Genomic DNA, 15,695 nt, shown 5'->3' with positions numbered 1-15,695 from the left:
CATGAGATGGTCATTCGTCCACTTACAGACCATGTCAAAAAAATCTGGAAGGGTATTCAGTGACCTTTGTTGAAGCTCATCCTGAGTAGCTGTGTAACCGAGGGCTCTGTATACTCCCAGCCACTCTCCAAGACACACAGTGGGTCAAGCAACTGCTCCTGCTGGAGATCATCAGCTTTTTGGAAGCCAATTGCTGGTCTTTCTGAAACCTGATAGTCTTACAGTGGAAGAGGAGGTCCACAGGAAATGCTGCTGACTAGCACATTGCAAAGTGCCAGAAATTCTACATACGTCTGTCTTTTTCCTCCCACATCTCAAAGACATGTGGGTTAGTTGGTTAATTGGCCATTGTAAAATTGTTCAAGTATGTGGGTGAGTGGTAGAATCTAAAGGGAACAGAGGAGAATGTGGAGAGAATAAGTGACTAGCATAGAACCAATGTAAATAGGTGTTTGATGGTTTACAGTCAGTAGGCTGAAGGACCTGTTTCTGTGCCGTCTGACATTATGACAATCAGAATGGTCCTAATTAAACTGTTTAATCACACCAAAACAAATGAAAAAATGCACAACCATTCATGAAAAGAATGGTAATGAAGTTTTTTTTTAAAAAAAGTTAAAAACCAAATTTGGCTAAGTCCAACAATAGCACACTTTGGCACTTTGACAATATTTGGGCATTAGAACTCACCCTGGTTTCTGAAGTTGTGAATTGAAGATGCCAGGAGTAAAGAGTTTCCTTTGTGATTCCAAAGTTAATTGTTCTTTTTTGTTATAGTGTTGCTCCAAGTCAAGATACTTATGAGAATGTAATCAGTTGTGTTAGGTGTTCAATTCCAAACTCATGTTTATTGACTGTTACATTAAACTAATAAAACTCAACTCAAATTGCTGTTGGGGTCCGGTCCAGAGCCCACCTTCCGGATCTTGCTCCGGTCCATGGACTCCGTGCAGCCAGCCCTCTTGTCACCCGGAGCCATTGGATCATCTTGGCTTAAGGAGGTACACCTGTCACCTATTAGGGGGCAGGTGTTTATACGGGGCTCGGGGACTGAGCCTAGTTTGGGGGTCGTCCTGCTCTGAAGCCGGTTTAACCCGTTCTGTACCTGGTCCGCCGGCTCTGAATCCTGTTCTGCCCTGGTTGCCGCCCTGCTTGGAATCCTGTTCTGCCCTGGTTGCTGCCCTGCTCTGTATTCTGTTCTGCCCTGATTGCTGCCCTGCTCTGAATCCTGTTCTGCCCTGGTTGCCACCCTGCTCTGTATCCTGTTCTGCCCTGGTTGCTGGCCTGCTCTGCCCTGGTTGCCACCCTGCTCTGTATTCTGTTCTGCCCTGATTGCCGCCCTGCTCTGTATCCTGTTCTGCCCTGGTTGCCGCCCTGCTCTGTATTCTGTTCTGCCCTGATTGCCGCCCTGCTCTGTATCCTGTTCTGCCCTGGTTGCCGCCCTGCTCTGTATTCTGTTCTGCCCTGGTTGCCGCCCTGCTCTGTATCCTGTTCTGCCCTGGTTGCTGGCCTGCTCTGTATTCTGTTCTGCCCTGGTTGCCACCCTGCTCTGTATTCTGTTCTGCCCTGGTTGCCACCCTGCTCTGTATCCTGCTCTGCCCTGGTTGCCACCCTGCTCTGTATTCTGTTCTGCCCTGGTTGCCGCCCTGCTCTGTATTCTGTTCTGCCCTGGTTGCTGGCCTGCTCTGTATCCTGTTCTGCCCTGGTTGCCGCCCTGCTCTGTATCCTGTTCTGCCCTGGTTGCTGCCCTGCTCTGTATTCTGTTCTGCCCTGGTTGCTGGCCTGCTCTGTATCCTGTTCTGCCCTGGTTGCCGCCCTGCTCTGTATTCTGTTCTGCCCTGGTTGCCGCCCTGCTCTGTATCCTGTTCTGCCCTGGTTGCCACCCTGCTCTGTATCCTGTTCTGCCCTGGTTGCCACCCTGCTCTGAATCCTGTTCTGTCCTGGTTGCTGGCCTGCTCTGTATTCTGTTCTGTCCAGGTTCGTCTTGTTTTCCTGCTTCTCTTGTGTGTGCTGGTTCTGCTGTTCCACCGTATTCGCCTTGCCCGTGCTGTCATGCTATCTGTTTGCTTCTCCCCATTTACTGGTGTATCCTGGTTGTCCTGCTGCTCACCCTGGACCCAGCTCCCTTTTGTTCCCTTGCCTCTGTTGGGTAAGCCAGGTCATCGCCGTTACCCCTTGGGTGGTTCTGTCCCTTGCCTCTGTTGGGTAAGCCAGGCCGTTGCCGTTACCCTACAGGTGGTTCTGTCTCTTCCTACCCCTCACCTCTGATGGGTTGTGCCCCGCACCTGCCCAGGTGTCCGCACCTTGCCCAGGCCTCCGTGTTTCCGCTTGGGAGGCGGCCCTGCCTGGGATCCATGCAGCCGGCCCTGAGGACTCCGATCCTTCTCACCCCTTGCTCCCTACGGGTTGTGCCCGCACCTGCCCAGGTGTTCTGTGTCTTGCCCGGGCCTCCGTGTTCCTGCCTGGGAGGCGGCCCTGCCTGACCCGTGGGATCCTCCTGCCTCGCCTGACCTCCGGGATCCAGTCCCACCTGCATTATCCCTTGCATGCCATGGCATCCCCATCCTGTCCTACCCCCAGTACTTCAGTGCCTGCGTCCTGCATTTGGGTCCATTCCATGTCCGCTCCTGACAATTGCTCATTCACCAGAATATAAATCACTGCTGTTAAGATTCATTGTGAGGTTAAATCATACAGTTTGATCATATTATTGAAGAGATGCAGAGAGTGCAGGACACTAGATGGTTCCTATTAAAGAGATCATTCTGATGCCTAAACAACAAGCAGAATATTCTAACAGTAGCAAATTTCTATCATGGACACCACAGTGGAGGAGCAGTTAGTGTGACACTATTACAGCTCAGGACGTTCCAGAGATCCGGATTCAATTCCGGCACCACCCTGTAAGAAGTCCCTGTATGTCCTCCTGGGGGAATGTCTGGGTCATTTCCAGGTCTGCCAGTTTTCTCTCACAGTCCAAAGATGTACTGGCTAGGTTAATTTTTAACTGTGAATTGTCCGGTCATTAGGTTAGGGCTAATCGGTTTGTTGGGTGTTGCTGGGCAGTGTAGCTCAAAGGGCCAGAAAGGCCTATTCCACACTGTAATGCTAAATATAACTAAATTTTATAGTTTAACATCAACATGGCTAATTAAAGTGCATTCCTTGCTGCGTGTTCCACATCTCAAAATCTTCATCATGTGTTACAAATGATTGTACCTTACAAATATTTGTTAATCAAATATTTAATGCACGTATTTAAAAGAAACGATTGAGCCCTTTTCTCTGAAGGAAAGCTCTAAAAAAATAGCCAGAAGGCTAACAAAGAAAATCAGATTTCACACTGATTCATGTGCCTGGTGCAAATCTTTGAAAGATGGAATGAAACAACAGGAATTTGCACACAGAGGCCAACAACTCATGCAAATTTGATTTGTTTCTTCACTTCAATCCCCATCAGGATTTACCATGCATGAATTTTCCTGATCGGGGAACAATCTGAAAAATATTCTTTGGAACATTAATATTAATCCTATTACTTTTGAAAAAAAATCTGGAAATGTTACAAATAACATTTTCATTATAAATACATAGATACTTATATTAACAGCACCGACAGGGATGAAGATTCCTCTGTCTATGCTTTTAAAAGATATGTATGCCTGTTTATTGTAAATAAATTAATATCTGTATTATGAAAAAAGAAAGGAATTTTATTCAGACATATGAAATATTCAGACAATAACCTAACATAATAATTTCCACACTTTTTTTCATCTCCTATAGGAAAAATAATGAACTTGTGTTCTCTTTAGATCTAACAAAAAGCTGGTGTATCATTCCATCACTCACTGCTCTTGGGAAAACAGAATTTATAAACCTTTCTCTCTCAAGATTGTCCACGAGAGGTGCATAAAATTACTTCAGTGTTCACCAATTGATGTCCGGTTGAAAAGATCAAAGACAAATAAGAGAAATTTTTTGAAGTGTATAATCTTGTTCATCAAGATAAGATTTATAATTTTGTAAGAAATAGCAACATACTGTGCATATATTTTCCATTACATTAAACACGCCAGTGATTAATCCTTATCAAAAAAATTTAGAGTATCAAAGAAATACAGCAAATAATTACTTAGCTGTGTGAGTAACGAATCTGCCTGAATAAAATCAACTTTATAGATCTTGATCATTATTTTCTATACAATTTAAAGCAGTCTTCATTCAAATAGCTGGGAAAGTTATCACCATTTACTTTTTTTCATATTCTTCTTGCAGTACTCCAAGCAGCCTAATGTGATAGCAAAGAAATCTGATTTGGTAAATCACTGATAAAAAATTGCTGTGATTGTTCCTTGATCAGAAAACTTAAGCCTGTGATAAACAACAAATGATGGAAATATTTAAAAAAACTATGCGCAGGAAATATACAGCAAGCCACAAAATAAATTAACATTTTCAGCAAATGTTACGTTGTCCATCCACTTATGCTGATTGTCTTGCAGAATGAAAAATAAAACAAATTACATTATACAAATAGACAAACTGGTTCCTTTGCACAATCTCCTTCCGTGTGACACAGCAGTATTAGTTATATCTAACTATTGAAAATACCACAAATAAGCATAATTGGAAAGCCGAGGATCATCTTGGGCAGTTTCCTTTCACTCTTGCTACATTTATGTGCTTTTAGATGTTGGCTAACATTACGATTTAAGTTCAGATTTGGAATATTTTTCTTAATGTAGTTGCTAATAACATATCTCTTAAATAAAATTCTTAAGATTAATATCATAACAATAACTGAAATAAAGTAGTTCAAAATTATGTCTTCACAAAAATCCATGTCCTTAAATTGCACTACCATAACTTTAACACATTCAAGCAGTGTAATACTCACTAACCATATGCATAAACCCAAAACTTTGATTGAACACATTGAGCGCTCAATAACAGTTCCATCTGGCAGCAATCATGACTACTGTCTGCCAATGTCTTTAAAGATTCATGTTAGATCGATTTTGAAACTGCTTCAAAGCGACATTACAGTACATCAGCTTATTCCGAATTGACAGATTGAAAACCAAAACATAAGATTCATAAGCAAACCAACTTTGATCATACGTAAACCAGACAGATATGTCGCAAAATATAGACACTTCTTCTCACTTACTTTGAAGTAGCAGACGAATATAAAGCAGAGCGGAGCAAAGTACTGCAGTATCAGGAGACAAGTGGTGTAGACAAGCCTCTGGTTTTCTGATGGCCACTGGTCAAAACACAAATACTTCCCAGCAAACTCCGCTGAGTATCTAGCGTCGTACTGGATCTGGTCGCTTGTTAGAATGTGGAACAGTGGGAAAGGCAGTGCTGTGAGGATGGCCACTGCCCACATAATGGCAATGCTTAGGTAGGCATGCTTGTTGTTGGGTCTCCAACCACGGGGGTTGATGATCAACTGGTGGCGCTCCACGGCAATCAGCACCAAGGAGAAGATGGAGACAGTTATGGAGATGCACTGTATCATGGTATTCAGCTTACACATGGCCTCACCAAAAATCCAGTGGTCCATGAATGTATAGACAAAAGTGAAAGGCAAGCACATGATACTGATGATTAGGTCGGAGACTGACAGATTGACAATCAGAATGTTTGTGACATTGTGTATTTCCTTCTGTTTGATGATGATAATAATTAGAAGTAGGTTGCCAGAAACCCCGAGGATGATGATAGCACTGTAAATCAGAGCTAATATGAAAATCATGGCAGATGGTGAATAGCATTGGTCAAAATGATCAAAGGTGAAATTTCTCTTTGAAAAGTTAAAGAGAATGGAAAGGTTTCCAGCGGAAAAAGTTATGCCATCCATTCTGCTTGCAAACCGTGCACTGTGGGTGACGAAAACTTTGGTGACGGCGTCTTCTGGGAAGAACGTTCTTTTCACAATTCATGTCATTTCCATGTTTTCTTAAACAAAGGTATCTTTCTATAATTGAAAATAAATATTACCAAAAATACAGTGAATGAAAAAAAATCTCAACTGCTCAGGATCAAAAGAAAACAATTGTCATCATCTAACTTTGGAAAACTGAAAACTATGGTCATTTAGTCACTTAATTACTTTGTAGGATCGAGCAATCAAATAATTGGGTCTAGAATTTAAGCGGCACCCCTTTGGTGTTGAATGCCTGATACTGTCATCAGATAACTTGATTCTCATATATCTAACACTGTGGTTTAGATGTTCATTGATAATAAAAGGTTTGTAAACTGAGATTCCAGGAAGCAGGTCGAGATATGATACTTAACATTGTACCTCCTAAAAAAATGAAACTTTGAACTGTTGTTTGCATATGAAGGCATTTGCAGAAGACATGCAAATATTGTCCCTCTGCAACCTATCTTCCTTTGTTTAGCTAAGGACGAGCATAGCCCTGTAGCAAAAATTTAGCTTAGAGGGACTGCCTGTCTTAATTCTTCTCTGAAGTATTCAGTAACTGCTGTTTGCCTCCAGTAATGGCTTTGCTTCATTCTGTCACATCATTACCTCCAGAATCTCATGAGGATAGTAATTAATATAAAATACTGTATATAAATCCTATAAAATTAGGTCAAATTTAATTATAATATTATTACTTCTCTAAAGTTGATATTGTTTTATAAGATTTTATTCTGCTACAGGCTCCTCTTCAGTAAGGTACAGGACATGGTGTCCTTTCATGGGCATATCAAACGACATGGGGTTAGTCTCCAAACACAGAGCTCTGCCACTTCACTGCCTTCTCAAATCTCCCCATTATAAGACTGCTTGTCATTGATGAATCATTGTCCATGGGCCCAATCCTGCCACCAGCTCTATCCATCTGACCCAGACACCGGCTTTGGGTTAAACAAGTTTGTTTGCAATACCAAGAGCTATTTGATCTCTGGACTTCATGGCCTTGATGTTCTGTTGCATACAAGAATGATATATGCACCTTATGTTGGAATTTAAAAAGAAATGATTTTGGAAGTGATTGGTTACTTTGTGCACTGGGACTACATTGGCAGATTTGACTCTGGTGCCTCATATTCACAACCCCACACATTAATTCAAAAACAACATTAATTGAGCAATGTGGTAGTCAAAGAGCATTGAGGGCTGTCCTGTTATTAATCAAAATGCCTATCCTTACCTGCAACACTGCCAGGGAGTCTCAGATACCTGTCTTCTTCCAGGTAGAAAGAAGTTTCCATTGTTACTAATTCCCACCTCAAGCTTCCTGAGGCATCCCTAAATATCTCCATGACTCCCACAAATACTTTCAAGTCTCATTCTTGCTGCCTATTTCTGAACATTCCCCATTAAACCGGCCCCCAATCCCTCCTGTGACAGACTCAATACCCCCTTCCTCCATCACTGATGTCAATCCTGATAGGTAACCCAATTCCATTCTGTGTTGATAATTTCCCTCCTTTGCACTCTCCAACTTGGGGTGTGTGTCCCACTATCTCTTCCCCCAAGGACTCCACTCACCACATCCCCAATCTTCCCTCCTACCATCTTCTGTTGTTGTTGAATTCAATTACTCCCCAAACACTTCCATTCTTACCTTTTAAAATATTTTCCTGGTCTCATCTCTGTAATCTCTTCATTCTATCATTACCCTTCATACTCTGACCCTGGCTTTAGTATGTGAATTGCTTTAGCTAGAATTTTCTGTCACCTACTGTACGTAGTGCTCCCAGTCAGGCCTCCTGTATATTGGGGAGAACCAATATAGATTGGGAGACCGCTTCGCTGAGCACCTCTGCTCCAACTGCCACAAAAAGCGGGATCTCCCGGTGGCCACCCATTTCAATTCTATTTCCCATTCCCATTCCAATATGTCAGTCCATGGCCTCCTCTATTACCATGCTCAGGTTGGAGGGGAAACACCTTACATTCCGTCTGGGTAGCTTCCAACCTGATGGCATGAACATCAATATCTCGAACTTCTGGTAATTTCACCACCCCCCTCCCCTCTTTACTATTCCTTACTCATGTTTCCCTCTCTTACCTTATCTCTAGATCTCCATGGTCCCTGTCCATCAGATTCCCGCTTCTCAAACCCTTTATCTCTTCTTCCCTGACTTCTGCCTATTTGAACTTAAGATACATAATACCAATTGATCTATTTATCATTCAGCAAAGTCACTCCAGGTAGCCTGGTGTGGATGAGAAAAATACGGATCATTATGTGATTACCTACTCCATATAAAGGACAGCACTTATGAACACTGTATGATGGTGTCAAATATTGAATAAGATTTTCCTCAGATTCATTCTACTATTTTTATATGTTAGCTGAGAAACACTTACAGTATTTGGAGAGATGTGTATTGCTTGCTCTCCCTTTCTGAATTGGTGTTTTTCTGTTGAAATAAACAAGAGCTAGTTTTAAATAGTGGGATCTCAAAATAAAAATTTCAATGCCTGTAATCAATTATTACAACTCAAATTCTTAGAATAATTTTAAAAAGCAAAACTGTCACTTTATTTGGATATTCTAATTTTCTTCTTGAAGGAAGATAAAAATTACAAACTATTTCACTGATCTCAAATTTTATTTTTAGTCAAATAAACTGTCACATTTCTTTCGGACCGAATATTGAAACAAAATATTAGCAATGAGAAATCATTCGATTTGATTGAATTTAGCAAAACAATTATGGAATAAAATACTTCTGAATGGATTTTTCAGCAATAAATTTTAATGAGTAGAAAAATCATTACATTGATTTCCTCATCTGAAATTCTAATCAAGTCCTCTTAAGTGAAGTGTGACATTTAAAATATATTAATTTTGAAATAAATTACTTCTTCATAAAGTACAATGCTGAAAGTTTATAATGAATAATTCACCTTTTCTTTGAACATATATTTGCTTAAGCTATCGGTGCACAAAAGGACAATATTTCTAAGTGATTAATGGGCATTCATCATATTTAATTCCAATTTAAGAACTAACTGATGAGAACTAATAGAAACTGGAAGCGCTCAGACAACCCTTCAGGACAGTATATTTGCTACATCACACAAATGCAGAGTAGTCAATGAAAGAGTACATGAATTTCAACACACTTGGGGGCCTGAATACATTAAAAAATTGCAAAAAGTTGTCAGAAAGCTACATTTTCAGAAAAAAATTAAGAGAAAAAGATCATGAAGGTGGATATTAAGTCCTTTGAGAATCCGAATTTGAAAGCAACATTGGTTGGTTAAGGTGGGAGTAGATGGTAGGTGGGACTGGGAATTAAATATAAAAGAAAGAATACCTAAGATATTCATTTCTAACACAACTTTTGCTTTCAATAGCTGACTGAAAACCTCTTAGCAATATACCTTTGACAATTCCAAAGATTCAAAGTACATTTAGTATACAACCCCGAGATTCGTCTTCCTCACGACAGCCACGAAACAAAGTAAAACTATGGAACCCATTCAAAGAAAAACATCAAACCACCCTCCACGTGCAAAAAACAATGCAAATGGCAACAACAAGAAAACAAGCAGAAAACACAATACAAACACAAAATTGAAAGAGTCCAGGCATATTCAGTTCAGCTCAGTAGTCGTTATTTGCAGGCCGCCCAGATTCAAAATCGGCCAAAATAGCAATAATAAAAAATGGCACTTGCTCATTAACAGGGATTTTGACTCCTTTTACATTTTGAATGGGTTCCTTGAATTTTCTGGAACTTACCAGTATGAGGAGCTCATTGGGACGGACAAATCAATCAACCAAAGGAGTTGAATGACTTCAGACCTGTTGCCTTGACGTCGCACGTGATGAAGACCATGGAGCGGCTGATAATACAGAATCTGAGGGCACAAACCAGGCACGCCCAGGATCCTCTTCAGTTTGCGTATAAGGAGAAGGTGGGAGTGGAGGATGCTATCACGTATTTGCTGCACAAATCACTCTCTCACCTAGATGGGGTCAGTTGTGCTGTGAGGATTACATTCCTTGACTTCTCTAGTGCCTTTAACACCATCCAGCCCAAGATCTTAAGGCACAAACTAACGGAGATGGGAGTAGACTCTCACATGGTGGATTGGATAGTGGACTACTTGACAGATAGACCTCAGTATGTGCAATTGGGAGACTGTAGGTCTGACACGGTGGTCAGCAGCACAGGAGCGCCGCAGGGAACCGTACTCTCTCCGGTCCTGTTCACCCTGTACACATCAGACTTCCAATATAACTCGGAGTCCTGCCATGTGCAGAAGTTCACTGATGACACGGCCATAGTGGGGTGTGTCAGGAATGGACAGGAGGAGGAGTATAGGAAACTGATACAGGACTTTGTGATATGGTGCAACTCAAACTACCTGCGTCTCAATATCACCAAGACCAAGGAGATGGTGGTGGACTTTAGGAGATCTAGGCCTCATATGGAGCCAGTGATCATTAATGGAGAATGTGTGGAGCAGGTTAAGACCTACAAGTATCTGGGAGTACAGTTAGACGAGAAGCTAGACTGGACTGCCAACACAGATGCCTTGTGCAGGAAGGCACCGAGTCGACTGTACTTCCTTAGAAGGTTGGCGTCATTCAATGTCTGTAGTGAGATGCTGAAGATGTTCTATAGGTCAGTTGTGGAGAGCGCCCTCTTCTTTGTGGTGGCGTGTTGGGGAGGAAGCATTAAGAAGAGGGACGCCTCACGTCTTAATAAGCTGGTAAGGAAGGCGGGCTCTGTCGTGGGCAAAGTACTGGAGAGTTTAACATCGGTAGCTGAGCGAAGGGCGCTGAGTAGGCTACGGTCAATTATGGAAAACTCTGAACATCCTCCACATAGCACCATCCAGAGACAGAGAAGCAGTTTCAGCGACAGGTTACTATCGATGCAATGCTCCTCAGACAGGATGAAGAGGTCAATACTCCCCAATGCCATTAGGCTTTACAATTCAACCGCCAGGACTTAAGAACTTTGTAAAAGCTATTATTAATGCTTTTTGAGATAGTGATTTAGATGCATATCATATTTTTTACTGAGTTAAGTATTGTATGTAATTAGTTTTGCTACAACAAGTGTATGGGACATTGGAAAAAAAGTTGAATTTCCCCATGGGGATGAATAAAGTATCTATCTATCTATCTATCTATGTAAGCTCTGGGCTCGCTGCTGCTCAAGAGTTACTCCGTCAGAGGCTTTTATTTTCCCTGTTGGAAGCTAGTTCCGAATACTCAGCTGAATGTTTTATTGGTACCTGAGTTAAACTTCAAAGTTTTACTGTTTGAAATTTAGTGTTCTAAATTTAAACTTTGTAGGCACCAACTTTTTCAATTTACTTTGCCGGGTTTTGTGAACGCTGTTCTTTCCATGCGTCAATGTGAAACAGAGCAGAGGGCCAAGCTGAATCACAGAAATGCTATGGAACACAAAAAGGACATTTTGTAGAAGTGTAATCCTGTTAGTTCACAGTTCTTTCCTCAGAGAACCGTAAATGATTCCTTCTCAACTGCCTGTCTGACTCTCTTCCGAAGGCACTGATTGATTAAGCTTCTGCCAGCCTTGCACACAGTATAATCCACATCATGACAACAATGAGTAAAGCAGTTTTCATCAAATCCCCCTTCATCAAAAATAAATTAAATCTATGCCTGCTGGTTCTGGAAATGGGAAGAATTTCCCCTCACTTAAACTTTCAAAAGCAGTCACTATCTCCCATAACTCTATAGAGTTATACTCTTATAAGCCTTCATCATGGCAAGGAGCACCACTCCAAATTCTCCAATCTAACCTCACAGCTGAAGCTCTGAGCTAGTCCAGTGAATATGTCCTGAACCCCTCGAGATCCCTCACGACCTTGCTAAACTGTGGTGACCAGGGGTGAACGGGGTTGTTACCTAATCAGTCTTTTGTGCAGCAGCAAAATAACTCCCCCACTTTTGTACTCTGCACTTCTAAATATGAATCCCAGGATCCCATCAACTTTAATAACCTCTCTCAATTTGTCTTGTTATTTGAAAAGACTTAAACACCTGTACATCCAGATCCCCTTGCTCCTGCACACTTTTAAAAACTGTGCAGCATGCTCAACATTTTCTCTCTTCCTTTCTGCTAACACGGATCAACTCACAGTGATCTGCATTAAATTTCATCTGCCACTATTCTGCCCAATTAGCCAGTCTACCTGCATCTTCATATGCATATTTTATTACCCCTCAAGGTTCAGAGCATTCTAGAATTCCTGTCAGCAAGAAGTAGGGAAATTTTTCTCTGATTCTTCATAGTTCACTATACCATCTATTGTAGTGTCATCTGCAAGCTTATTAACATCAAAATTGTGCATATTGATGACAAACAGCAAGATGCAAAGCACCAATCTCTGAGGTACACCACTATTTATGGGCTTCTAGTCCGAGAAGCAACCTTCCACCATTATCCTCTGCTTTCTACTGTCAAGCTAATAATACAACAATCATGAACACTGGAGATTCTGCAGATGCTGAAAATCTTGAGCAACACATACAGAATGCTGGAGGAACTCAGCAGGTCAGGCTGCGTCTATGGAGAGGAATAAACAGTTGCTGGTTTGGCCCAAAAAGGATGATTCATTTCCATAGATGCTGTTGTGACCTGCTGAGTTCCTCCAACATTTTGTGCATGTTGCTTTGGATTTCCAGCACCTGCAGACTTTCTTGTGTTTACAGATGCTGCCTGACTTGCAGCGTTCCTTCCAGCACTTTGTGTGTGTTGTGCATTCAATCAGCCAGCTTTCCTTGGTTCCATGCAGAGAGGCCGACAGTGTGGAACCTTATCAAAGGCCCGACTGGAGCTCATGAATAGAGAACCTCAACCACCCCGCCCTCACTGACCACATAAAGAAGTTCGGTCTCTGGGCACACTACTGCATGTGTCATGTCTCCCTAGTGATCCTTTCCTCCCAGGACTGTGTGCAGTAGTTGCTGCTTTTTCCTGAAAATTCTGGTTTAGCATGGAAGGAATTGCCGGGGAAGTGCTGGGTGGCACAGTAGTGTGGGGACGGCATGATTGTGCAACAGTTAGTGTAACTCTATCAGAGTGTCAGTGACCCTCGTTCATTTCCCACCACTGTATGTAAGCAGTTTGTACATCCTCTCCGTAGGGGGTTTCCTCCACGTACTCCAGTTTCCTCCCACAGTCCAAAGATGACGGAGGAGATATCAGGGGTAAGTTTTTTACACAGAGAGTGGTGAGTGCATGGAACGGGCTGCCAGCGATGGTGGTGGAGGCGGATACAATAGGAGTCTCTTTTAAGAGACTCCTGGACAGGTACATAGAGCTTAGTAAAATAGAGGGCTATGGGTAACTTGAGGTAATTTCTAAGGTAAGGACACGTCCGGCACAGCTTTGCGGGCCAAAAGGCCTGTATTGTACTGTAGGTTTTCTATGTTTCTATGAATGGTTTAGCAGATTAATTGGTCACATGGGCGTAACTGGACAGCATGGGCTCATTGGGCTGGGAGGATTTGTTACTGTGCTTTATCTCTCTAAATAAAAATAAAAAGTAAAGTAATAGACAATGTGAAAACTGATGAGCAGAAGAAAAGATGTACTTAAACTCAACAAGTTGTCGGTCCAGATTGGATGCATCTTAGATTGCTGAGGGAGGCAAGTCGTGAGGGATTATGGAAGGACTTGCCATAATCTTCCAACTATACGGGTATGTCCAGCAATTACAGATCAGAAAGTTAAATCATGGTCTGCTTACTGCTTGTGGCTGACTGGAATGCAATCTATTAAGTACTGAAGCAGGACACCGGCAAATCCCAGTGAAGATCAGTATGTTGTAAGTGTGCTCTCAGGGGCTTGCTGGTTCTGGAACACCCTTTAAATGTACCAGCCAATGTAATACTTGTCTGTCACACCCTGAACAATACTGTGGAGACACGGACTGGAAAGGACAGAGCACTTTGTCGAGCAGGAAAAGGATGGGGAAGAAGCTCTAGTCAAAGCAAGAGCGGCGGTACACACTGCTAACTTGCGCAAACAAATTAAACTCAGCATTTGGCCCTGTCACATCGAGGTGCAAAGCCTTTTACCATCACCATCAACAACTCCAACCACAAACTTTCCCTCTGCCTTCTCCTTAACTTCCACCATCAGAAACCAGCCCTGAAAACAGCCACTGATTTTCACAGGATGAGCTTGAAGGTGATGGGAAACTGGGCAGATATGGGCATGAAGATGTGTAAAGACAGAAAGGAATTGGTGTACCTGCACACTGAATTGGTATGGGAATGTTGATTTGGAGAGACTGGGAAAAGGCAGAGCGTGGGAGCTGGATGAAGAAAACATTCAGGATATAGCTGACTGTGACACTGCACTCATCTTCCCTGACCTGATGAGGTCATTAAACTACCAGTGGCTCGGATGGCAAGAACAGAGATCACCAGCTCCTGCTTCCGTGTCACTTTTTAGGAACGCTTCTTTGAAAAGCTTCTCCTCACTTCACGGCCACAGATTATGATACCCGTATAATCTCCACAAATCATTCTGTGAAATGTCAATGAATCTTGAAGCAACCTTGGTGTGTCTGAAATCCACCTTCTACCTGCTTGTGTCAGGCAGCTAACTCAATGTCTAGGACGTGCTTAGATGGGTGTATCAGTAGCATCGCAGATGCTGAGTCATGTATACTGTTATCGTGGCAACTTAGGTTAACAACTAGGACGTCCAGAAATAATACCTTGAGAGTAAGTGCCATGCACTCTGATCCCTAAGTCCATAAGACATAGAAGCAGAGTTTGGGCCATCAAGTTTGCCCCACCATTTGATCATACTGATTTATTTTTCCCCTCTATCCCATTTTCCTGTTTACTCCCCCCATAACATTTGATGCCCTTGCTCATCAAGGAGTTATCAACCTCCGCTTTAAAATTTCCCCAATGACTTGGCCTCCACAGTCATCTTTAGCAATGAATTCCACAAGATTCAGCACCTTCTGCTCAGAGGCTGTACTCTCTGGTCTTAGACTTACCCACAAATGGGAACATCTGCAAATACACTCCATCTAGGCCTCTCAATATTTGGTTTGTTTCAATGAGAACCCCATCATTCTTTACACACCCACGAGTACAGGCCCAGAGCCATCGAAATCTTCTCATATGTTAACCCTTTCATTCCCAGGATTATTCTCGTGAACCTGGATATGAGGCCAAAATTGCTCACAACACGCCAAATGTGGTCTCACCAATGCCTTGTGAAGTCTCAGTCTGGCCCACCCCACTCCATGGCTCTCAGCCCTCAAAAAAATTAAGATTCACCACAGCCCTGAGAAGTAATGTGGAAATCAGTGGAAAGAGAGCAAAAGGAAAGGAGTTTGAGATATATTTAAAAAAACACTTACTTAGATGACCAGAATGTAAGAAAAATTAAGAGCAGGGGAAGAGAAAAGATGGGTAAGCTAAGCAATAACAAGAAAGATATTCTATGGCTTTATACAACATCCTCAGAACCTTATCATCAGGATCCTGTTTAAATACTTAAATCCATTTCACATTGTCCATTTTTTTTCCTAAATCTGCTTTGATTCCCTTTTGAAGTTACTGATTTTAACTTGAACGTTGATTCCATTGGGCATTTCTGTTTCCCAGCAATGGCCCCTCTTCTCATTGGTAAGGTCAGGGAGGAAGTAAAGAAGACCATAATATATAGGAATAGAATCGGGCTGTTTGGCCCATCGA

The 15,695-nt window shown here is 42.1% G+C and overlaps 2 protein-coding genes across 6 annotated transcripts in view; one reads left to right on the top strand and one right to left on the bottom strand.

Annotated features, from left to right (window-relative positions):
• LOC140726504 (neuropeptide Y receptor type 5-like) overlaps positions 1-15,695 on the top strand; it is a 51,273-nt gene that overhangs the window by 14,399 nt on the left and 21,179 nt on the right. The window lies entirely within an intron of this gene.
• LOC140726505 (neuropeptide Y receptor type 1-like) overlaps positions 1-15,695 on the bottom strand; it is a 28,923-nt gene that overhangs the window by 10,408 nt on the left and 2,820 nt on the right. For 3 of the 5 annotated variants that reach the window (XR_012098654.1, XM_073042984.1, XM_073042983.1), the window contains 2 exons: positions 8,342-8,394; positions 5,174-5,986 (listed from right to left, as the gene is read on the bottom strand). Coding sequence is in view for 4 of the 5 variants with exons in the window: in XM_073042984.1 (XP_072899085.1) it covers positions 5,174-5,869 (696 nt within the window). In the remaining variant the exon portion in view is untranslated. Of the gene's footprint in view, positions 1-5,173; positions 5,987-8,341; positions 8,395-9,725; positions 9,974-15,695 lie in introns of those variants that run through there. The other 2 variants (XM_073042985.1, XM_073042986.1) reach the window with 2 other exon arrangements.

The sequence above is a fragment of the Hemitrygon akajei genome, chromosome 4 (assembly GCF_048418815.1).
Source record: "Hemitrygon akajei chromosome 4, sHemAka1.3, whole genome shotgun sequence".
Lineage (NCBI taxonomy): Eukaryota > Metazoa > Chordata > Chondrichthyes > Myliobatiformes > Dasyatidae > Hemitrygon > Hemitrygon akajei.
This window is presented reverse-complemented; position numbering and strand designations above follow the sequence as displayed.